Source organism: Anopheles darlingi, chromosome X (genome assembly GCF_943734745.1).
Source record: "Anopheles darlingi chromosome X, idAnoDarlMG_H_01, whole genome shotgun sequence".
NCBI lineage: Eukaryota > Metazoa > Arthropoda > Insecta > Diptera > Culicidae > Anopheles > Anopheles darlingi.
Genome location: NC_064873.1, coordinates 4,413,347 through 4,437,827, shown reverse-complemented (window position 1 = coordinate 4,437,827; position 24,481 = coordinate 4,413,347). Strand labels below are relative to the sequence as shown.

The following is a 24,481-nucleotide window of genomic DNA, read 5'->3' as shown; positions in this document are numbered from 1 at the left end:
CGTTTTTCCGTCGCGTTTGATAATCCCTCTCGGTGCACGTGTGTGTGTGTGCGCACGCTGCATCGTTCCAGTTTCAAGCATCGCAAATTTCCCCAAAAACCGAATCCGCAAAATCTCCGGCTCCGGCTGATCGCTGACGCGTTGCATTCCGGGTGTGTGTGTGTGTGTGTGTGTGTGTGTGTGTGTGTGTTAGTGCGTGTTGAGTAATAGCGACGCGCGCGCGCGCGCTCGTTGCCGTTGGCCCTGTTTTCGGGAGTTGCGCTTTTCACGCTCTTTTTGTTGTTGTTGTTGTTGAATTGGCGGAGGTTGTTGTTGTTGTTGTTGGCAATTAAGCGACTAATCGCTACCGCAACCCCCCCCCCTCTCCCCCACCTCGTCAACCACACCAACCAACCCTTTCTCGGCGGATCATCCAGACCTTCCACGTGTACCGCGTGCTCTCTTTTTCTCTCTCTCTCTCTCTCTCTCTTACGCTTTCCTTTCCTCTTTTTCACGCGCGCGCGCGTGTGTGTGTGTGTGTGTGTACGTGATTTACTTTAATTCCATTACTCCGCATCACCGGATAGGACCGTCCATCAACTGCGCAGCGGAAGCGAAAGCCGTATCGTATCGTATCGCGTCCTTCTCCTCCTCCTGCTGCTGCTTCCTCCTCCTCGCCTCTTCTTCTTCGTGTGCTTCTGTGTGCCGGTAGGTAGGTAGGTAATCGATGTCGACACTATGTTGATGTGTTTTTTTGGGGCGAACAACCAGCCAGCAGCAGACATTGCACATTCCACCATCACCGTCGACATCCCGCCCGGCAAATAAAACAAAGGGGTAGGGGGGGGGGAGGAAAGGGGGGTGTCGGTGGCCAGCGCAGCGCGGCGTGCGTCACAAAACGAACGCATTTTTGGTATACACAAAATTCAGCGTAACCAGCAGTAGCAGTAGCAGTTCGTTTCCTGCGCGTTCGTTGCAGTCTTTCGTATACATTGGGGTTGAGGGGATGGATGGATGGAGGGAATTCAGGGAGAAACGAAGCGGAACCCGGCCCCGGATCGGCGATCGGCGATCGGCGCATACGGTGGCGGTGAAATCTACAATTAAACACATGCACCGGCCCTTCCGCGGCACGCCTTGTCCGGCCCCCTCGGATCCACCCCTCCCCCCACTTGTCTGCTTCTCCACCTCCTCCTCCTTCTTCTTCTTCCCCCGGTAGGGGTGAGGGGGGGTTTCATGCGCGCTCCGAAGGTCAGCAACAATCACTGCACCGCGGATCGGACAGATATTGCACCAGTTTTGCTGCAAGCCCCCCCCTTCCTCGATCCCCCATCCCCCACCCCCCGCCCCATGCGCCTGAAAGGATCGATTGCAATGGCCGAACGCTGACTAGGCTAATGACGTCGATAGCCCCCTCCAGGACCGTCTCTTTCACCTCACCTCGGTCACATACACACACACACACACACACGACGTGGGGCCGTGAGATTTGCTTTCTTGCACTTTTTTGGGGTGTTCTGTGCCATTGGGGTCAAGGAGCAAGGCACCCGTGGCCCATTCTTCATAGATCCGCCCATTATCACACACACACACACACCGACAGATACACACACACACACACACACATACTGCTGCTGCTGCTGCGGTGTGGGAATGTCTGGGATCCCTGGGGTCTGGGAGTCACAAAACAACGGCGACAAAAGAAAGCCTCGCCTCCTCCCTTCCCTGCAGCTGCCTGCGAACCTGAGCTCGAAAAGGGTGCGCTGGCCTCGGTGGGCACCTCGCAAAAGAGAAAGGCTGGCCGGGACCCCGGGACTCCCGGTTCCAGCGCAACCTTCGCTGGTTGCACTTTCGGAAGGAATGGAATGGAAAAAGAAGAAGAAGGAAGCAGAAGGAAGAAGAAGTAGGAAGAAGGAAGAAGAAGAAGAAGAAGACGAAGAAGTAAAAGGAGAAGAAAATACTCTTGCACTACTCCAACGCTTGCGAGACGATGATTTCATCGTCTCTTGGGTTTCTAGGTGTTGCACAAGGGGTTGTACAAGAGAGGGGATGACCTTCTGCAGATTCTAATGGCGGCATCGGCATCGGCATCGGTAGGGTCCCAGAACGCGGAAGCACGACCTTTTAGCTTTAGCGCGGGAGCTCCAAGGATTTTCCAAGTAGATCTCCTTTCCATCTCCTTGGAGGAAAGAAGATCAATAAACATTGTTCTTAACTGGAAGCTGATAGCAATCTGCAATAGTCCCCGGGGCCGAGCGGAGACACTGTAGAGAAAACCCACCAAGGAGAAACGATACAATACTTGGTCGTACCAACAGGGAATCGCTAAAGCAACGATTGCCGACCGGAAAGACCGTGATAAATGATCTCTTGCTGATCAGAAGACAGGTATGCTTACATGCTGCCCATGCTGACGTATTTAAAGTTTGTTTAAAGTGAAACTGTGAACCTTTCAAGAATATTGTAAATTTCTTAGATTAGCTGAATTGAAACAGACAAAAATATCGATGACCAACGTTTTCCATCAAATGAAAGCTAAAGGACAGAGCTTTTCGACATCATTTGAACACTTACTCTGCACTTTATCTATCGTAAACTATTTCGTCAAGTTTCTAGAAATGTGTTGGATTTTTAAAGGATTTTTTCAAAGGTTTTTCACCAATTTTCGAATATTTTCGGTAGGCTGGTGGTTTTTATATAAAAATGAAAATAATCGAATAAAATCAATAAAAATCGATACTCTTTGGTAAGATTAGGAGCGTTCTCAGTTAAATCTCCAATTTTCCAATTTTTGTTAGCATTTTGATGGATGAAAAAGTGATGGTTTTGACATTTTTGCTTTTAAAAAATTGACCTTTACAAGAATATGTTGAAGGAAAACAAAGCATCAACATGTCGATTGATCCAAACACTTTACACAATACTCCTGAGAGGTTCAGCATTCCTTTAAAACACGTAAAAAAATAAATTAATTATCTCCAAATCTGTTCTCTTCTGGTACTACAACTGGGAAAAACAATAGAAAATGAGGCAATGAGGCATTTTTTACCGGATGCCAATGGTTCTCTGTCAGTATCACTGAAGTGTTCATTTTCATTTTTCTTAATGGTTTTATTAGTAAAAAAAAAGGACAAGAGTGAAGTCTTCAACACTAGGTTGACAAAACAAAACAAAAAAGGAAAAACACTAACCAAGCATTGCATATTGCAAGTGATTGTCCGTCAGTCAGTCAGTCAGTCAGTCAGGTAGCTAAAACCGCGATTGTCTATCTTGAGTACGTTGTATATTGTCCACCGAACGTCGGAAAAGGGCGTCACTTTTATGCATTACGCCGTGACGCACGCCACGAAGATCGATGATGATCGATCGAGCGTACCGTAAATCACGTCTCGGGGCAAGAATCATCGCAAGAATTGCGTCCCCAAAGGGCTAGTCGTGGCTCAGCACTAGGGCAGGGGCTTGGGGTCGCGACACGCGGCATAATGTTGTGCGATTGATGACCTGTCCCTTGGGTCGGAATGCCGGAAAGACGGCAGCTTGTGGCAAGGATTGCGTCATCGCAGGTCCCGGTAGGGGGATGACCCGGGATGTGCCCGTCACTCCCGAGAGTGGAGGGACGGGGGGGTCCTCGGTTTGCGGTTTTCTCGGTCCGCGGCGGCGGCGCTGATGTCACTGATGTGGCCGTCTGGTGCCGTCACGCAACGCGCCCCCAAAAGTTCGTCGCCTATTCACCGCAAGCTCTTCCAGCTCTTTCGTCCTCGCCCGGCGGCGCACCTATTGTATCCGTTCCGTGCTGCTGCTGCTGCGGCCTGACGTTTATCATTCGTCTCCAGGCAGTCCGTGATCGATGGGACACTAAAATCGAGAGGAGGGCGAACGTAACCTTCGGAGTGGTAGGGGAAGATGGAACTAGTCCGGGAAACCTGGATACGAGTGCGTTACGGTGCGTTACGGTCCTCCCCGGTTAAAAGTGGCTAGCGGATCGAAGCGGGCGCGGGGAAATTGCATGTCACCCCCATCCCCTCATCTCGTCATCGCGCCCACCGCGGAGGAAGGAGGACAAGGTTTCGATCGGTTTCGTGGTCGGTTGGTTGGTTGGTTGGTGGTTTTTTGGCCCCAAAAATGAACTTGGACCGAACGCGAACGCCAACGCAAGGATGCAAAAAAAAACCCTTTTTTGGCACCCCCTCCCCCTGTCCATACCTGGTGCCTAGTTCCTGATGCTCCTGGCTCGTGAGCATCGGTCGATTGATCGATCGAAACTCCATTAACAAAAAAAATTAAATAAAAAAAAAAATTAACCAATTGGCCCCCTCTCTATCTTTCTCTCGGTTTTTTTTTTGCTGTTTTCGCTCACACGAGGTGTAGAGTGGTGGTGGGATCACCGCCCGGTAATCTTCCTGGCATCCACCCGGGCCGGGTGGATGAGATCGAAGGCGATCTGGCGATCGATGCGCTTCGACGCGTTACACACTCGCCGCTCCATCGCTTTCCTGCCTCTGCCACTTTGCTCGCTCCCCGTCGTACAAAAGAGAGCGAGAGAGAGAGAGAAAGAGAGCAAGAGAGATAGCAAAAGCAAGTGATCGCAGAAGAGCGAAAGCAAAAGAGAGAGAGCGAGAGAGCGAGTGAGATGTTTGGGCTCTCCCTCCCTCCCTTCCTTCCCTTCCTTCCTCCCTCCCTCCCTTCGCCGTGTGCTACATTGGCTGCGCAGCCTCCGTAGCCTGCAGGTGGCGGCGGTCTCTAGACGAGGGTCTAAAAGGGTAGAAATACGGGCGTCCAGTTTAGCGAAGCATTCATTTACCAGCCGCCACCGCCGTTAGCGACAACCAAGACACAATCCAAATCCAACAAACCAATCAACCGGCCTCGCTTCGGATATCGCCAAAGACGGGGGGGAAAGGGGAAGCTGTGTGTGTTCTATTTCCTTTCCAGAATCTCGATCGATCTCGATCGAGGACGATCGAGGAATCTATCGTTGTTCAGCGTGTAAGTGTATGTGTGTGTGTGTGTGTGTATGTGTGCGTGTGTCCTTGCGTGTGAAGAAGGTTCAGTAAAGGGGGAGGGGGTGCGCGGTATTAGGGGGTGCGGGCACTTCCTGGGGCCCTTAAATGGGGTGGCCTAGTGAGGGCCACCCAATTCACCACACATCACCACCCAACGGGGAAAGGAAAAGACGAAGAAGCTGGAAGGGGAGGGGGTGGGGGAGGGGGTGAAATTCACCACGATGGCCAAGCGGTGGCCGAACACCCCGACGCGCCACCCCGATACGCGACCGATCTTGACGACGACGTCGAGGGAGGGAGAGGGGGTAGGGGATGGTAGCGATCGAAGCCCGGGCCTCCGAGGCCTCTCCAGCCTTGGTCCAGCCTTCGGTGGCTGTACGGACGGTACGGAAAATCGGGTGAACCGAGAGTGAAAGGCTTCCGAAACCGAAGCCGAACCGGGTGGCGCTCGTCGTCGGGGCCTCGTCGTGGCCACCCCACCAACCGCGCGCGTGTGTGTGTGTGTGGGCAGTCGTGATGGTAGTAGGCCGCCGGGTACGGCTCTTCGGCTCTTCGGCTCCCCAATGGCCCAAAATGGGGGGAGCGGAGCCCGATGCGGAGATGCCGGAGATCGATCGACGGAGGCTGGGGGGACCCCGGGGGGTGCCGTTTTGCTGCAATAAGGGGAAGGGATTCGATCGGGTGCTGGCGCGTGCGTGCGCTCCGCCAGCCAAGTGGTGGCTAGATGTGGCCAAGCAAGCAAAACACCCGCCATCGGTTGGTGCGGCAATCATTTGAGTGTTTGGAGCTGTTAGAGCCACACACCTTTGTCCACACGCGGTCCGCCGACAGTCAGTCGGACGAGCAGTCAGCAGCCAACGAGCCAGCGAGCCAGCGAGCCAGCCAGCCAGCCAGTAGCTTATCCGGCTCCGACCAGCTCCGAGGGACCGAGTACCCAGTACCTTGTTTGGTAAAGAGAGTGCAGCCGTTGACGTGTTTTTTTCCCGGGGCGTTTTTTTTTTGTTGTTTTGTTTTGCTTTTTCGGGGTGCAGCGTGGGGTGCTACTTCCACCCCCCGATTCCGGGGGGTGGGGGTTGTATGCGTCACGCCGGGGGAGGCAGCCAGCAAAGTCCAGAACCCTTCATTCAATCCATCTTTCTATCTTTTCTCTATTCTCTTCTTTCTCTCTTTTTTTTCTCTCTCTCTCTCTCTCCTGTTATCGCTCTCTTTATTCATCCCCCGCCGTAAAACGCCATCCCCTAAATGACATCACAACGCCGGCGTGGACGCCGGATCGGATCGAGCAGTCATCACTGGAAGTAGTTCATAGCAGCAACAGCAGCAGCAGCGTCAGCATCCTCCAATCAATCGTGCAGCAGCAGCAGTAGCAGTAGTTAAAAAACCATGAAGCCGTTCCGCAGCTGGAACAGCGCCTCGGTCGCGCTGGCCATCGTCCTGTGTGCAGGGCTAGCGATGGCGGCACCGGGCGTGCGCGTCAAGCGAGGCGAAGCAGCAGCAGAGACCGCAGTGGTCGGGGCCGAGTCAGCCGACACCGCCGTCAATCCGCTCATATCCGAGGTTAGTGTTTGATGCGCGCATCGCAGCGCAGCGCTTCTTAATCCACACCCCCTCAATTAGGCATTCGACCGTTTGCTGACCAAAGCTATATACATATGTGTGTGCGTGTGTGTGCGCGCGTGTGTGTTTGATAGTGAGTGGCGGGTAGAAAAAAGCAGGGGGTGCAAAAGAGGCACCCTGAGTTGAGAGGCCCTTCATTGGTGCTCATTGTTTATGCAAGGTGCCTGCCTCAACTCATCAACAACTTGATCATCATCTTCATCAGCAGCGTCGTGCCGTACTTGATATGCGTATTCAGTGCAACCCCCACTTTGCGTGAGGAGGGGAAGTTTGGCCTTTCCACGTGGCCTCTTCGCAACGGGGGAGGGGGTTGCGCGCTAAGTAGGACAGATAAGTCATAAGCGCACCAGCGGCAGCAGCAGCAGCAGCAGCAGCAGTTCACGCCAACCGCCCCTTAAGCCTCTGGCGGGCAGGTTTGCTGTTGAGCCAATCCACTACCACCCCGCGCGCCCGCCCTGGCCGTTGCCCAATTTCGTTGGGCCCCATGCGGCCCCACAAAAACCGGTTTCGGTTTCGATTCGGTTTCTTGTGGGCTTTAGGGGGGGGAGGGGGGAGGGGTCCCACATCTGTTGACACCGAGTGCGGTGTGCACCGTCCCCTTACCCCAGTGGGGAGGGGGTGGAGGGTTGTTCTCGAGCTCGAGCTAGAACCGGCACCACCACCACGCCTGCTGCCTGCCTATCGATTGATTGATTAAGCTGCAGCTCCATCTCTCTCTCTCTCTCTCTTCCACGAGTGCAACCCGGGCGATTGCTCCATTTTGGGTAAGGCCCCTTCCTCTCTCTTTGTGGGGGTGGGGGTGAGATAGGCGCCTTGGCCGATTGCAGCGTTTGCAGCGTTTGCGTCACCAGTACACCCAGCAGGTGGTGTTGCTGCTGCTGCACTCCACAACACCGGGGCCCGGGTGCCTTTTACTTCGAGTGGCCATACTACTACTGTGCTGCAGCTGTGTTGTAGCGGTGGAGTGTGTTTTGCATGTTTTATGCGCAAAAAAAAAACCTCCCACCTTCGACAACAACGACTCGCGCAGGACCGGACGAGGGGGATCCCTTTCATTCTGGTCCACTACGCTGCGCTGATTGCTCAACCTCAGCCTCTCTCTCTCTCTTGCTCAGCTCCCCACCCCCTTTTGGGGTGTATTTGTTTCTCCCTCGGTTTCGGTTGACCTCGGTTGGCCGGCAGGACGAAAGTTGAACCCCAAAGTAGAACGTGCCTTTCGCGTTCCGTGCAAATAATCCTTCACGAGGGCGGGGGGTATTAACCACCCCTGAATCTGCTGAATGTGCAGCGAAGGGCAACATTTTTATGACCCACATTATTTGGTCCCCTTGTCCCCGGTCCTTGCTGGTTGCGGATGTTGCTGTTCCCCCCGCGACGTCAGCTGTCGGCGACGTGTGATTCCGTAACAAAGTCTCTCTCACACACACGCACACACGCATATATGCACGCCGTGCATCGACCGGGCGGTGCGGTACTCTCGCTCGCTCGCGATCACTGCAATAGTAACGCACGTAACGCGAGAAACAGCAACAGCAGCTCCTCCTCGAAGAAAGAGGAGAAGAAAGAGAAAATGGAGCCACACACAGGCACAAACGGCAACACTCCCGGTGATGAGAAGATGAGTGAGGCTCTTACGCGACGCGACGCGACACGACGCGACGCGTCGCGCGTTTTCATGACGGCGGCGTGACGGTTTTCGATCGCGATCGTAAGTTGAAGGTCGCCGCACCGCCGCCGAGGCCGAAATTGAGGCCGCGGCCGCTGAACCCCCTCTCGTAGCCCCCGGGGTTTGCACCCCGTTTGCGTAACGGTTGCGCAGGGTTGGGTAACGCAGGATTGTTGTTTTTTTTTTGGTTTTTGGGCGTTTTTTTGTTGTTGTTTTCATTCTTTCTTCCGTAGGCCCAATAGGGAACAGTGGAAGAGGGAGGGGGGGGGTTAGTTTTGTTAGGGTGCGTTACGCATCTCACTATAAACGGAAACTGCACTCCACTGCAGTGTTGCCACTTGCCCTTTTCGTTCCCGCTCGTTTCATCGCGGTTTTCGGTCCGCCAAGTGGCTGGCAGGCTGGCTGGTCTTCCGCATGCTATGCTCACTCGTGCGCATGTGTGTGTGTGTTGTTGGGTTTGAGTGACGTAAAAGAATCTGCAGTGTTCGCGCACCTCGCCCGCAAGGCTCGTTAAACGGCGTGGCTCAACGGAGTCGAACATAACGACCACGTGACCTAGTACTCCTCCTCCTCTGACTCCTCCTCCGACTCCTCCTCCTCCTACTACCTCCACTGCGTCATCGGCCTTGTGCCGGGGCAACAGCGAAGGCGGTTGTGCGATTTAGAGGTTTTTTTGTTTTATTTCTTTCAAAGGGGATGGGGATGGGGGATGATGAGGGTAGCTATAACGAGGAGGCGGTGAGGGGCAACGGGTGCGTTATGTGGATCCGTCCGTCCGTCCGTCCGTCCGTCCGTGTTTTGTGTTCGCGATTATACAATCGGAACACGGGCAGCCCCCAACCCCCTTCCCCCGGGCCGGCGTCCAACTCCTTGGAGCAGGAAGAGCCCGTGAGCCTCGCAGGAGATAGAGAGAGAGGGAGAGAAAACTGTCAGCAGCAACAGCCCTCAAGGTGACGCGACGTGCGTTAACTGTTAACGCAACGCAACGCAACGCAGCTCTTGAAGATGACACCGAACAAGGGGTGGAGGAAGGAGGGATGAAAAGGGTGCGCACCACCACCATCATCATCTTCACCATCTGCCAGCCTATTAGCATTCGCTCGCATCTCATCTTGGCAACACTCGACGTCGAATCTACGTAACCGAGTGAGAGAGTGAGAGTGAGAGAGTGAGCGAAAGAGAGAGAAAGAGAGAGAGAGAGACAAAGAAAGAGAGAGAGATAAGCCTGTGACCCAGGACGATGCCGTAATCCAATCGAGATCAGTGGGAGCTTCTTCTCGTAGCCCCTTCAAACATAAACGAAGAAAACGAGAAAAAAAAACCTCCATCACCCCTCTTCTCCTTCTCCTTCTTCTTCTACTCCTGTGCTCCTGTACACTAGCTTGCATGCACCATTATCGCGAGATTCGCTTTTTGGCTCTCACTTTCACTGTTGCGAGCTTCGCTTTCACTCCACGCCAAACGCGGTCATGCTGCTCGTGCTGCTGATGATTATGTAGAGAAAGAGAGAGAGAGATGGAGAGAGATGGAGAGAGATAGTGAGAGATCATCAAAACGCACACACACACACGCACACAGAAGAGCTTTGGGTTTATGCAACATTTCTCCATTGGGGGGGAGGGGACCTCGCGCTCTTGACATACATCGCACCCCCTCCCCCATGGATCGCGATCATCCTCTTCCCGTTCGTGCGATTTCCGTTTCCTACAGTTTCCAGCCCTCGAGTCCCCCATTACCCGCGCTGTGTAGGTGTGTACTTATCTTCTGTATTCCTCGCGTCTTTCTTCCCCCCTTTCTTTCTTTCTTGCTTCCCGCCCGGGCCCGCAAACAAAATGGCGCGGCGGCATAAATCCAGGATGCGGCAATCATCGGAGACGACCTTGACCGTGACAAGCGAAAAGTGCCCGATCCGAAGTACGAGACCAAGAACGCGATCCTGGGTTTCGTGTTTGGAGTGAGTACCACCAACCAACCAACCCCCTTTTCAATCCCTAATCCCCTAACCGCCCTCCCCCGCGAAAAGTCGAATAAGGCAATAGCCCAAGGCCCAAACCCCTGGTAGCCTCTAACCTTCCCCCTTCGTCGGTGTTTGGTTGTTGTTTTTTTTTTTTGGGGGGACGACGACATTTTTCTTCCATTTTTTTTCTTCTTCTGTCTAACTAATCTCTGGCTACTAATGCGCCACCATCGCTGCCTAACTAATTTCGAATGGTTGTGGTAGTGGTAGTGGTGGTGGTGGTGGTGGTTTGTGGAGTTGATTAATTGGTGTATGCTTGGTGACGGCCAATGGACAGGTGCCGGCGCCAAACCTCCACTTTTTTCTCCTTCTTCTTCTTCTTCTTCTGATGCTTCTTAACACTGGAACTGGCTGGCGGGTTGTTGTTGTTGCTGCTGCTGCTGGTTTTGTCGTATTACTGTAAATGCTGCTTGCGAGCTGGCGAGAAGGCGAGAGGCCATTAAGATTGAGATCGAGACCCTCAGTCATTTCGCCCCCTGGCTAATGACAGTGCAGAGCGAACCGTTGATTGCTCTCATTTCGCTACGGCTCGTTCCACGCACAGTTACACACACACACACACATGACCTTGGCACCGCACGCACGCACCTGCATTGAACGGGTTTTAGTTTTTTTTTTTTGCTCAATCATTTCTGATGCTTTATCATGTCCCCGTCGCTCACGGACTGAAATAACGCGTCCGTGTGTGCGTGCGTCCGTGCGTGTGTGTATGAGTGTGAGAAAACCCCGCACCTGTTCGGTGCTAATCGGTGCACGCAGGTAGAAAAAGCGGCAAAAAAAAAACACAGGAGAAAAAAAATACAGCAACAGCAACAGAGCGAATTAAAAAATCGAAAGACATCGACAAGCGACGAACCCCCCTCGCCGAGTCGACGGGGGTTTTTAAGAGTCGCCAATTTGATCGCGCGGCCCTCTCCGACGACTTCTCCGCTCCCCCGTTTCTTGCTTTCCTCTTTCTTCCCTCGGCCCACGGTTTCGTGGCCACCGTTCCGGGCCACGAGCTGGAAATTAGATCAGATGCTGCGAGCTGCTGGTTCTAATCTAAACCGGGCTCACGAGAAAAAAACCGGATCACACCGGATCGGTTTCGGTGGCGACCTTCTCCCCCTCCCCCGGTTCAGTCGGTCAGTTGGTCGAATTTAAATTTGTTCGAGTTTTTTTTGTGAGTTGTTTTTTTTTTGTCGCATTCACTCGTGAAGGCCACAGGCCTGTCAGCACCGTTACCGGCGGGAGGGGTATCTTTGGAGCTACCTCCCTCCCCCTCACCGCCACTTCAAACCAGTCAAAAATTCGTGAGTCTCGCTGTACTGCTCTCTCTCTCTCGCTCTTTTTCTTTTTCTCTTTTTTTCCTCTCTAACCTGCACCACCTTGCACCACCACGCGTTCTGCTCCCTGCACTGCACTGCTTCCGCTTGTTTCCGATTTTCTCTATTTTTTTCTGGTTGCCCAGGAATCCGTGCGCGTCCAACTCGAACTAATTCAAATCTCTCACCACTCTTCCTTCCCCCTACCCCGCCCCATACTATTCACACAAACACACACACATCCCATTGGTCCCAATCCTCTTTCCTTCCCCCCCAAAAAAAAAAACCGATCACCATGATGATCGCAATGACGTGTCATCAATAACAAACAACGGCTACGAACCACAGAAAATCAACTCGTTCATCGACGCGAAGACGCGCTTCATCGACAAGCTGGACCACGCCAACATCGAGAAGAACAAGCAGCACCACATCGAACCACCGAAACCGGTGCCGGACTTCCAGTCGCTGATCTCGTCCGTCATCACGCCGAAGGTGCAGTTCATCACCTCGAAGATCGGTTCGCTGAGCGGTAGCTTCCTCGGTGGTTCGTCCGGTGGCGGCCACGGTGACGACAGTGACGGTCACGGCAGCGGTGGTAGCGGTGCGCCCCAGCTCGGCAACATCGTCTCGTCGCTGCTGAAGCTCTCCGGACCGATCCTGTCCGGATCGTCCGGTGGCGGTGGCCACGGTGGCTCCAACACGGTTTCGCTCGGCGATCATGACGATGACGACGAGTAGACGAGTGGGCGGCAACGACACGGTGGCGACACGGCGGCGTAACTCATCTACCACCCCTACCACCACCACCACCACCATCATCTTCCATTATCCATCCCCTGAGCTCGTCGCGTCAATCAACCCCGGAGGACCGGGAGAACGAACAACATACAATCAATACAAGAGCGGAAGATGAGAGAGAGAGAGAGAAAGGGAGAGAGATAGCGATGGCACCACACACACACGTGCTCGTGACGTCACGTTAGACGCGGGGGAGGAGGTGTTTAGGTGCCCCCCCGTTATGCCTCTTATTTATGTTGATTAATCATAGCCACCACCATACCTGCGCCAACCCCCCAAACCACCTCTCTCCAACACCTCTTTTGGGCTCTCCCATATGATCACTACCCCCCCCCCCCCCTCCATTCCTTACTCGTAAATCCAGATAGGGGGGAGCGGTTCATCCCTGGGAATGGGGGGGAAAGGGAAAAGGGATCGATTCTTCAGCTTCTTCAGCCTCGTCTAGAAATTCAAGGCCAAGCAGCTGCCTCTCTTTTTCTCTCTCTTTCTTTCTCTTTTTCTTTTTATTTTCTCTCTCTCTCTCTTGCTTTCTTTTACTCTATCTCTTGTCTCACTCTCTTTCTCTTTTTCTCTGTCTGTTCTGACTTTTAAAAAATCTTTGTTCGTTGTTGCTCCACTGTTTTGTTAACAAACGCTCACACACACACAGTGGCAGCGCTTCGATTTGTGACTCCTCAGCCTGGGATCCGCGCATCCTGGCGCACCCCTTTTCATTCAATACTCATCATTCACCCCCTGCTCCCCCTCCCCCACAGCCCTCCCACGGTGTAGCATTTGTAGATTGGGCGCTTGTTTCGCTCTTCTGCTGAAGTTTTTTTCTGCTTTTTTTGTTGTTTTTTGTTTTGTTTTGTTTCGTTTAGTTGAATCTGTTATGCCTAATAGTGTTTAGCAATTGCATGAAATCGTTGCTGATAGGCGTGTGGTGTGGGAAGGGTGGCAGTAGGCGAGGGGGAGCAAATAGGGACTATAATGTAGAATGAAAGTATGAGAGAGAGAGAGAGAGAGAAAGAGAGAGAAAGAGAAACAGAGAGTGTGTGTGAGAGCAAAAGTAGGGTAGAGCGAGAAACGGAAAAACAAATGTGGTAAAACGAAAACATGTTAGTAATATCCTTACACATACATAAACACTTACACACAAACAACGAAAAATTAAAAAAAAAACTGATGGAAAAAGGGTGAAAGTAGAGCTCACACTAGGGTGCTTGTTTGGGTGTGTGTGTGTATGTATGTTTGTGTGTATATCTAGCTACCTGGAGTGCTGGTGAGTTGCACGCACGCCCATACACATACACAAACATAGACACACATTCGCTGACAGTACCCCCGTAACTCTTATAACGAAATGTAAATAATGGAATTAATAAATGGAGAAAAATTCTTATTCACAAATTACCCGCCCGCTCCTTCATTCGTTGATTCGCTTCACTTTATCACCTCACTTGTACCTCCTCCATCCCATCCCATCCCGCACCACCACCCCTTTCCCCTTTTCGGAATCGGAATCAGTAGCTCAGTAGATGACGTCACACAGAGCGAAGAGTGAACTGATCCCGGTCCGGTCCGAATTGTAAATATTTGGTCCCCGCCCCGGGGGGGAGGGGGTGGATGGTTTGGCCCCGCCGTACCCTGTTCCCTCACTCTGTGGTAGTTGACTAACGCATGATGGCATGGCATGGCCTGGGGACCTTGGAGGAGTCCTAAGTCGTTTGGAGAGTTAGAGTCCTTGGAGTGACATTTGCGCTTTTTCTCTTTCTTTCTCTTTCTCTCTCACTTTATCTGTCTCTCTCGTAACTACGCGCGTGCGTAGGCGAGCAAACAGTCGGCCCAGGCGGTCAAGGACGCGATCCATCCGACGCGGGCTCCCATCCCGGTGACAACCGACGATACGCCGGATTTCGATCGACAGAAGGTGTCCCTCCAGGTACCGGACGCGCTGTTCGGTAGCTCGTTCACGCTCGTCACCAACCTATCCGGCCGGTTCGGGGATCTCATCATGGTACGGGTGGTAACCCCCTCTTCCTCCTTCCTTCTAACCCGTTCCGTTCTTTTTTTTTTTTTTGCTTCGCGTAATCACACAGAACACCGCTCGTCGGACTGGCGAGTTCTTTTGGGTGTTTCAACCACTGTTTGGCAAGCATCTGACCATCGAGATACCGACGACGACGACGACGACCACGACGCAGCGCACTACCACCACCACCCGAGCGGCACAAACAACGACACCAGCGGCCGGGGAAACACCGCTTCTGCTGGACCTTCTGTCAACCGCCACCGATGCTAACGAGATTTAAGGCGTGTGTGTGTGTGTGTGAATATCCTATATTTATTGCACCCTCCTCCCCCTTCATCACCTACATCATCAGCAGAAATCCGCTCAAAACTCAGTTAAAACTCAGGCGAATACATATCGAGCTACGTTATCTTCCTTTTCCTTTTTTTATATCCTTAAGGCGGTTAGGTAGGTAATGGAAAAAAATGGTGTGATTGATAGCGGGGATGAGGGGAAGTGAGTTACTCCATCCATCCATATATAAATATATACGCTGTTTAATCCGCATAACCTGCGCGCACTCCTTAACCGAACCCATGGCCCATGATCTCTCGCGCCGTCCCCAAAAACCCGAAACGCTCCGCTGTCAATACGCGCCCGATGGTATGCAATTATGCGGTTCCGCGCGTCCTCGGAGCGTTTTTTTTTGTTGGTTGTGGTGCCCTGTGGCTGTTATCCTGGTGTTTTATTTTATTTTATTGTTTTTTGTTCGTTGATAAAAAGGCTACGTTCTTTCTTGGTCCGAAATTCCGTTCCGAAAAGCTGCTTGAAGCTCAATCGCCAAGTTGGCGCCAAATTGAGAAGCGTTTCTGGCACCCAAAGCGGGGGGAATTCTACACCAGGGCATTCTACACCATCAAGTTCCATTCACCATTCACTTGCCACGACATCTGTGCTCCGTTGGCCATGGTCATGTCTTTACTTTACTTATTCTGAGGTGAGGGCTAAACATACAAAACACGGTGCTCCCAGCAAAACGCACGGTGCTGTGCAGTGACCGAGTTCCGGACAGTTTCTGATGCGTGTTTGTATATCGCCCCATTTATATTTATCTTGCACCCCCTGTCAGGAAATGGTTGACAGTTTGGTTGATTTTTCCCGGAAACCCCAAGCCTAAAACTCACGAACCAATCATTCGGTTTAGTTTTTATTCTGCTACATTTAGCTGTTTTAATTTTTTCTTTTTTTTCTAAAAGACCTAATACGAAAAAGAGGATATGGATAGAAAGAATCGAGTGTTGCAAACGAATTGACTTTAACCTAAGGGGGGCTTTGGTTATTTCGGTTAAAAAAAATGCTTATTTTTGGCGATTTTTAGTGAAGAAACCATACTATTTAATTTTTGCAAAATATTGTCATATTAAACTACAACTTTTCAAGAATATTTGGTTCTATTTTGAGGAAGATTTGATCAAAACTACGTTCATGGCATCCAATCTAAAAAGGCTAGTTAGCAAAAATGTACTTTTTACGGTGCCCATCGTAGCCACATGCCGGGTCATCAGATATATTCAAATGAATATTCTTTTGTTACAGTATAAGTTTCTCCAGGTAGCTCCGTTGAGTTTCATGTGAAATTTTCAATTTTTCGATTTTTGGCAGATTTTTGAATTTGAAAAAGTGATGCTTTTTTCAATATTGCCTCAAAAAACGACACTTTAATAATTCAAAAAAATATTTAAAAAAAAGTATCAACAATTTTTATAAAATCTCGACGGGGATACCTGGAAAATAGTGTACAGATTATGTGTTCAAAATTTCAAATCGATCGGTCCAGTAGTTTTCATGCTACGATTGGCACCGTCTTTGAAAACGTTGGTTTTTGGGAAAACGCGATTCAAAGTCGCGAAATGCTTTGAGTCTTGTATGAAAGGCGGTTTTTCAAAAATCAATATCTTTGTCAGTTTGGCTTCGATTGATCCCAAAATTTTACACAATACTCTTGAAAGGATAAGCACTCATAAAAAATTGTAAAAAGTAAATGCGAGGATTAAAATAAAATACCGAAGCCCCTCTTAAAGTCGCGAAATGCTTTGAGCCTTATATGAAAGGCGGATTTTCAAAAATTCATATCTTTGTCAGTTTTGCTTCGATTGATCCCAAAATTTTACACAAAACTCTTGAAACAATAACCACTCATAAAAAAATATAAAAAGTAAATGCGAATAATTAAAATAAAATACCGAAGCCCCCCCCTTAAGCCTTCCTATTCCCATTGTTATCCAAATATTATGGTTTTTATGCTTAAACGTTTGTTTCTTTTGCCCAAGCAGTCATATTGTACGTTATTGTTCACCTTCCAAGGAGTGAATTACTTTCATACATTTTAAGAAATGTCGAAAAACCCCGTAATGCAAATTTAAAAATCGAGTTATAACGACATTTTTTATACACAGGCATCGTTTAGATACATAAACATACGACTTTGGAACTTGCTTAAAATTTCTACAAAAATGTTCAAATAAGACCCCGGCAATGAGCCCGGCGAGAAAATCCTCTAAAATAATGTAAAGTTTGAATGTGAATGTGACGTGAATAAGAGAATTTAGAGAAAATTACTCGAGCAACACTTAATCCGCTTAACTAAAGCAAAGCGTTCCCTCTCGTCTTTTCTAAAACTGGCGGATGCTTAAAAATCGGCAGTTAGAGGCCATCTGCTGAAGATGTTGATGGACCTTTTTTTAAAATTAAATTTGCTTCCTTATCACAATTGTGTGCGAATGTGTGTGTGTGTGTGTGTGTGTAGAGTGGCGTATAGTAGCGATAGTGGTAGTCAAAGGGGAAAGGAAAGGAGGCTTCGATGTCTAATGAGCCCAAACAAATCGAGCAAATCGAGCGTCCTTCCGGAGTCCGGGAGTAGTGGTCGTTGCAAAGCGCACGCTGCTGACTGCTTCATCTAGGTCAGCCTGGCCAGGCTGACCTTGGACCCTGCTTGGACCTTGGGGGGGGGGGGGGGGGGGGGGGGGCAGCTTAGAAGTAGCGATCACCAGCAGCAGCAGCAGGTAGCGAATCTTCTCAGCTTCAGCATCATCAGCAACCCCCTACAGTGGACACCACGAGCAGAACAACTTTCACATACAACTGACACAAAGGTAAGACAACTGCTGCGACATGCGAGTGCACACACACACGCACACAGACGCGCATGTTACGGCGGTAGGTCGCGGTGAACTGGAATCTGGCCTAGGCGACCTTGATGCAACCCCTGCAACCCCCTGCAACCCCCTTGCAAACTCCTGGTATACCTGTGAACTGTACTATGGACTAGAGCAGCAGGTCTGCTGGTGCTCCCTCCTCGTGCCACAGCCACAGCTCGAGTGAACTGCAGCACACTCTCAGTTGCAGCTGCAGTTGCGTGCAGTCAGTGGAGTCAGCAACAGCAGTGCGACCGGATCGCGATGTGGAATCCCGTGCAGATCCTGTGCCTTATCCCGGTGTTCGCGGTGGCCTTGCTAGTGGGAATCGCGGGAGTGACCTCCTATCCCATCTCATCATCCACCGCGTCCCCAGCGATCTCGGCGAACGAGCTCGATGCGCCACTCGATCTGGAAGGATCCCCGATTGATCTGACGACCACCACCAAGAAGACGACGACGACGACGACGACAACCGAGAGGATCCCGGTGTTTAACCGGAACCGGGTGTCGCTGGAAGTGGCCTCGGATCTCTTCTCCTCCTCCACCAGCGTGGCGCTCGGGCTGAGCAACATGCTAGGCAATATGGTCCGGGTAAGGTCGAACGCACTCGGTGTCGCGCGTCGAATCGAAAAGGCTGTTGAGTTGATGTTCCATTGTTGTTGCTTCATGTCCGCAGCGTACGTCGGTGCGTATCGCCCAGCTGGTGCGCCTGTTCCAGCCCCTGTTCGGTTACCATCTGATGATCGACGTACCGAAGGAGCTGGACACCTGAAAATCTCTTCTCCTCCTCCTCCTCCCGTTCCTTCCGTGAAGCAACTCCTCTAGTAGAGCTACTACTTTGTTGTGCTACTTTTGAGCTAACCATCATTAATAAGAATAATTTATTCAAGTGTGTGTGTTTGTGTGTGTATGTGTGTATGTGTGCACCTGTGTTTCGTGTATGTAAAGAGAGTACTGTACATTGCCTAACCTAACAGGGGTATACAATAATTTAACATTCGTTCGTACAGCTACTGCCGGGGGTTTTCGCTATCCGAACCCCCCCAGCTCTGGATCTGGATCCTAGTTGCCTGCCTGCCTGCCTGCCATCCAGGACAGGACTGCTCTGCTGCTGTTCAGCTGTTGGCGGCCGCTGGTGGTGGGCTCGGTGTTGGTATTTGAATAAACAAATGGCGACCGGCGATCGGTTGAAACAGCTTCGCGAACCTCGCAGTCCGAATGGCGGTGTTCTGGGAGAGAGAGAGAGAGAGAGAGAGGGAGCGAAAGAAAGAGAACTGTCAGTGGTCCAACGGTCCCGGTGCATTCGCCCGTGTCCTTACCGTGATGAAGTCTCCAAAGAGTTTCGCCGCCGCCAGCACAAAGTTGGTCGCATTGCCAAACAGCTTCCCCGGGAGCTGCAGCATGATCGTACCGTCCGGGTTGAACTCTGGCACCTCGCTCGCATCATCGCTATCCCGCCGCTCGGCAATCCGCTCACGGCGAACCGGAGGTTTTCTCGTGGTTGTCGTTGTCGTTGTCGTTGTTGTCGTTGTGGTTGTCGTCGTACTCGATGCTACCGGACGCGCACGTTTCAGCTGTGCCAGCAGATCCAGTATGGCGTTGGCCGCGGTCCACTCTTCGGGCCGGAACTTGGCCCGCTTCGCCCGGTACACGTCCTCACCGATGGCGTCCTGCAGCAGCAGCAGCAGCAGCAGCAGCAGCATCGAGGAAGAAGAAATAATAGAAGTAGAAAGAAAAAAGGTAGATGATAACGATAATCATGTCCGATAGTGAAGGGGGTATCGAGAAAGAGTTGAAGAGTACGAAGAAGAAGAAAACGCAAAAGAAGAAGAAGAAGACGAAGAAGAGAGAAGAACGACGACAGTGACAAATGCACAAATGCAAAGCGACGAACGAGCGAGCGAGCGAACCGCGAACCTATATCGCGACCGAATCGCTCAGATTGAGGTTACGGTGTCGCCCGGCCTGTCATCCGGTCAAACGCGACAGTAAAGGACGATTGTTTGCGCGCTGTGCGTGGCGGACGTGATTACGACACTCCACAACGCCATCGCTCTCTAAGAAACACACACACACACACACACACATAAACTCGCACGGATGAGTCATTCGGACTGGCGATTGTGTCGTCGTGTGTCGGTATGTGGCCTACCTGACAACAATGGGCCCGATGAGTTGATCGAGAAGGACGCCTGAATGTATGCACTACATCCGGGATTGGAGATTTTTTTCCCCATTTTTTGTTTTTGGTTTTATTTTGCTCCAACACCCTCTCTCAACCAACACACACACGCGTGCACACACACACACTAAAACATGTTCACAGTTACGCGTTGATAGTAATACCGGGGGAGTCCCAGAAGAGGTAGATAACAGGCACACATTCACGTACTCATCACGTTGACAACGGCTTTTAGTGTCACGGATCTGTGGACCCCGGCTCCGGCCTTCAGCAGTGCGCAGAAACATCCATCAGCTGTCGCGCCGCGTTGTTGGGATTGATGGCAATGGTCTCCTCCCCCGACAAAAACGCCATTTCGGATCCGTCGGTGGTCAAAAGGGGGTTGATTTTGACAAGCGATTCGTTTGTTTCGACGGTCGCGCGGTCGCGCGTGATGCTCATCCATCATTCGGCACCATCCGTGGCTCTATGCGTGTTTTTTTTTGTAATAATTTTAATCAACCACCCCTGCACCCTTCATCCAGCTTCCCTTCCCCGGAAAGTAGGGGACGAAAGCGAAAGTCGGACGATGAGAGCCGTGAGAGTTGCTCCGTGAAATCCGCGTGCTAGTAGGATTTTCGGGTGATGAATCCTCGCACCTCGGGCTTCGCACGATGACCATTTAGAGGGGGAGGGGGAGGCGGTAGGATGGAGAAGGTCATCGGCAAGCCAGCCAGCGGGGTCACGATTTGGGCTTTACGAGGGGGTTAGTGATTGAATTCAACTGGAACAAATGGTCGCGGTGCTGCTGCATTCGCAAGCATGCATTCATTAGCGGTGCGCGCGCGCGTAACCAGCGTGTTGTTGTTGTGTTGCAGCTGCATTCGCACCACGCGTGGTGCATGCGTGGTTCCGCGCACCGCTGCGACTCTCTCACGACCCCCCCTAATCAACCCCTTTCTCCTTTGATTATCACACTATCAGAAGCCATCGCCCTTAGCACCGGTGGAGAGGGGAAGTGGGGGTGATTGAGGAGCGCATTTGCTAGCACCAGCAACTAGGAATTCACTTTCACTGCCTGGCCTGCCTGCTTGGTTGGTTGGTTGTCGTTGGCGTTGGCGCAGCAAAAGAAAATTACACAAGAACCGAACCGAACCAACCAGCGTGGCCCCGGTACGTAACCGGCCCGGGTGTGTGCTAGCAGCAGCAGCAGCGCTTGCCCCAAATGGCGCGCCTCGCATGTGTCGAGGCGAAGAAGGTGCTGAAAAACCGGAAAGCCGGCATCATTTTGGGGGCGGCATGTACGTGTGTGTGTGTGTGCACACGTACACAGTCACGCAAACAAACATGCTGTGGCGTGACGGATGAATTGATTGGTGGCGTTGCGCATCATTGCGAGGGAGTGAGTTCGTCGCTTCCGCCCTGGTTGAAGTCTTTCGATCCGCTGAAACCTCGTTTCGTTTTCGGCAGGCGAGCGAGTTTTTGGGGCGCAGTTTTGATAGTAGTAGTGCCGCGTAGGAGCAGTAGAGCAGGTTGAGAGGACACACACACACACCGACACAAACACACACGCACATAATCAGCAAAGGGAACATCCTGCGAGCGGTGCTTTGATCGATTCGGGAAGCGACGAACCCACCTTCGACTGTACCGGATCCAGCGACTGGTCATCGATCTCTGTCGTGCCGCGGTAATCGGTTTGACGTATCGGGATCGCACCGGCCCCCACCGGACACTGCACGAACACTAGCAGCAGCAGCAACAGCAGCAACAGCAACAGGGGAGCAGCGATCCAGCCGCCTTTTCGGCATCCATCCTGGCGCCACTGCGCCATCCGGTGCACCTTGTGGGGGGTGTTTTCCTGACCACCCGCGAAAACTACACTTTTCTATAAGGGCACACACACACGCACGCGCACACACTCGTATCAAGAGTCCCTTTTAGCGATCGCCGGGATGTGGAATATCGATTCTCGCATCCATTTCTCCGAAGCCGTTCCGTTCGCTCCGACTTGTGCGTCAGCAATGATGCGGCCGCACCGCGCCGCACGTCGCGCTAGTGGCCCAGCAACACCCCCCTTCCCCCCTTTGCTTCGCGGCCCCTTCTTTTCCCCGCCTTCGCTCGCTCGCTTACTCGCTACTCACTTAGAGGGTGCCACCGGGGGTGCAAGGGGGTGCGCTGAAGCCGTGCGCCAGGGTGACGGACGACGAAGAAGGAACAAGACCACTACCATCACCCTCTCCCCCCCCTCTGATGTACCTTTTTGGATTTAAGGACGGAAGGAGCTGGCGATCGGCGATCGGTGCTCGGTGGTGGTGGTGGTGGTGGTGATGCGACACGGTTCAGCGCGGCCATCGCGAGGGCCAAAGTGCGTGCCACCATCATCATCATCATCATCGACGCTGTCTACCATCTCGTAATCAGCAGCAGCAACCTTCACCGGAGTGAGGCGAAGGCAATCAGTACAATCTGCAGAACGAAAGCGAGAAGAGAGAAGAGAGAGAGAGAGAGAGAGAGAGAGAGAGAAAGCGAGAGAGCCGGTCTTCGAGATGCAGAGGGAGGGGGTGCACTTTAACCCCTTTAGCCGCTCCGAGATCCTGGATCCTGGCATGCATTTCTGTTGCACTTTACACTCGCGTTTATGCTCACTCATGGACCTGTCGCGCGGTCGATTACGGTTACTTCTGGGGTACCCACGGCCCCGGGTTATGTAGCAGCAGACGTACTAGCCATGCCTGAACACACACACACACACTGGCACAGCAACTAGTATAACCAGTAATGCCTTTCCGGTGACCAGGCGCCCGAGCGCGATAAGGTTAAGCAACGAACGGAGTGATATGACCAAAGAGAGAGAGACAGAGAGAGAGAGAGAGACAGAGAGAGAGAGAGAGAGAAAGGTGGGGGAAAGTAATCACTTTCCATGCGAAGGGGTGGTTCGAACGAGCCCAAGCGAGAGTGATGTTATCGCATCGCATCGCATCGCATCGCGCACCACGAGCGATCGCATTTCCACGCGATTTCGCGCGGAAAGCAACACACACACACACACACACACACACACAATTACATTACATGTTTCCATTTCTTTCTTTTTCTTTCGCTCTCTCTCTCACTTTTGCTCTCTTTCTCTCTCTCTTTGGCAATTCGCATGCATCGAATGCAGGTCCACGGGATGCCACGACCTCATTTCCAGCGGCCCGAAGGATCTACAGGGATGGCGCAAAGAACAAGAAGAAGAAGATGACGACAACCAGGATGATGATGCTGCAGCGTCGGACTCTTTGGGATCCACTTCTCTCGTCCTCGTCCCGTCCTCCCTTCCACTTCGGAAGGCTTGCATTTTGTCATGCATCATGGGCGGTGGGCATTTCACCTGGGGAGAAAGGAGGAGGATTGAAGGGAGGTTAAAAAGGGGAACAGAAAGAAAACAAATGAAGAGTTGTCGGAGATTCATGCAGCCGTTTTTTTTCAGGTGTCTTCGGAGCACCGGAGCAGCATCCGAGTCCAAGTCCGAGTCTCCTCCAGCGTCCCAGGTCATACCACGGAGTAAGGTGTAGGCGTGTGTGTCACACACACACGCACACCTGAAGAGAAGAGTGTCCGGGGCAGGTGCACCGGCGAGGCGTCTCGAGTGTTTGTTCAATTCGTTGGCCGCGCGCGACACAAAATGGTGCTCTTCTCGTGAAGTAGAGAGAGAGAGATTTCGGGGAGGGAGGGAGGGTCCGTGGGGGTGTTTTGCAGGACCGGCAACTTATGCTTTTATGCCATTACGGCCTCATTTCTCTTTTACCTTCTTCTCCCCCATTTTTTCTGTGCTCCGTTTGTGTGTTGGGTGTTTGTTTTGTTTTCGTTGCTTTTGTGTTTTTTTTTGCGTCGCGGCGACGTAAGGGAAGCGGAACAGGTCGAGAAGAGGGAAGAAAGGGTGGCAGGCCCGGGGCCGGGAGGGGGGAGGCACTTTAACGCGCCTGGTGGCACGCGACCACCGCGCGTTCCTCCCTTTTTGAGGGTCGGGGTTCGGGAATGAGGGAAATTGCACGGGACCTCCTCCTCCCCTTCTTCTCATCCCCGTCCCTTCTGCGCGCGCGTGTGTGTGTGTGTGTGTATGACGGTCATCTCTGGCGTGCTGCACGCACAGGACAGAGCATGTAAGATGTAGAAGCAGCATTCAACTCTCAGGTGGATGGTTGGGCAGGGATGGGAATGGGGTAGGGGGGGGGGGGAGGAAAGGGATGCGTGAGGGGTCGAGAGTTCAGAGAAAGTTTGCTGTGCGGCTGGAACACGATCGGAATCGGTATTCCCTTCGCTTCGGTTTCAAGTCCGAACCGAAATCGTTTTGTTGCAAACTTCAGCATCTTCGCTGCAGCAGCTGCTGCTGTTGCGAAATTATTATATTAAATTCACCTCCCCAACACCCCCTCCCCCACTCCCTGTTCTACCCCCCATTTTACTCCATTAAACGGGCTATTGGCTGGCGATGGCGGACTGATCGATTTGCGCGTCTATTCGACGTTCGTTTCTTCTTCTTCTCGCTTGTTGCTGGTGTTCACACGCACAGCTGGTGCGTATCGATCGTGTGACTTCTGTGTTCCGCGAGGCCAGAGGCCGAAGAGCACGCGTTGAGGTGTCCCTCTGACATCTTGGTAGTCAGACCACCCCTCACGCCACCCTTGGTCCCACGGGGTTTGCCGGTGGTTTGATGAAATGTCGATCGATCGTGCGAGAGGCCGACCTTTGACATATGGC

The 24,481-nt window shown here is 52.1% G+C and overlaps 2 protein-coding genes across 4 annotated transcripts; both read left to right on the top strand.

Moving 5' to 3' along the window:
• The first annotated feature begins 4,795 nt into the window (after nucleotides 1-4,795).
• Nucleotides 4,796-14,839, top strand: LOC125952740 (uncharacterized). 3 transcript variants are annotated; one of them, XM_049682422.1, is made up of 5 exons: nucleotides 4,796-4,965; nucleotides 6,269-6,539; nucleotides 10,121-10,219; nucleotides 14,195-14,383; nucleotides 14,466-14,839. In XM_049682422.1, exons 2-5 carry the CDS (start codon nucleotides 6,366-6,368, stop codon nucleotides 14,676-14,678), a joined length of 675 nt encoding a protein of 224 aa, XP_049538379.1. In that variant the 5' UTR covers nucleotides 4,796-4,965; nucleotides 6,269-6,365; the 3' UTR covers nucleotides 14,679-14,839. The 3 variants fall into 3 exon arrangements, with proteins under 3 accessions (XP_049538379.1, XP_049538370.1, XP_049538389.1); XM_049682413.1 differs by lacking the exon at nucleotides 4,796-4,965 and adding an exon at nucleotides 5,722-5,931; XM_049682432.1 differs by lacking the exons at nucleotides 4,796-4,965; nucleotides 14,195-14,383; nucleotides 14,466-14,839 and adding exons at nucleotides 5,732-5,931; nucleotides 11,935-13,592.
• A 2,947-nt stretch (nucleotides 14,840-17,786) lies between these two features.
• On the top strand, nucleotides 17,787-18,467 carry LOC125952832 (uncharacterized). The gene is made up of 2 exons (XM_049682566.1): nucleotides 17,787-18,165; nucleotides 18,251-18,467. Exons 1-2 carry the CDS (start codon nucleotides 17,836-17,838, stop codon nucleotides 18,344-18,346), a joined length of 426 nt encoding a protein of 141 aa, XP_049538523.1. The 5' UTR covers nucleotides 17,787-17,835; the 3' UTR covers nucleotides 18,347-18,467.
• The last annotated feature ends 6,014 nt before the right edge of the window (nucleotides 18,468-24,481 follow it).

Bases quoted from the DNA above. Each gene is read 5' to 3' on its own strand.
- LOC125952740 (XM_049682422.1), top strand. From the start codon at position 6,366: ATGAAGCCGTTCCGCAGCTGGAACAGCGCCTCGGTCGCGCTGGCCATC. The intron at 6,540-10,120 runs GTTAGTGTTTGA...GCATAAATCCAG, and splicing joins TCAATCCGCTCATATCCGAG to GATGCGGCAATCATCGGAGA. The intron at 14,384-14,465 runs GTACGGGTGGTA...GTAATCACACAG, and splicing joins GGTTCGGGGATCTCATCATG to AACACCGCTCGTCGGACTGG.
- LOC125952832 (XM_049682566.1), top strand. From the start codon at position 17,836: ATGTGGAATCCCGTGCAGATCCTGTGCCTTATCCCGGTGTTCGCGGTG. The intron at 18,166-18,250 runs GTAAGGTCGAAC...TCATGTCCGCAG, and splicing joins TGCTAGGCAATATGGTCCGG to CGTACGTCGGTGCGTATCGC.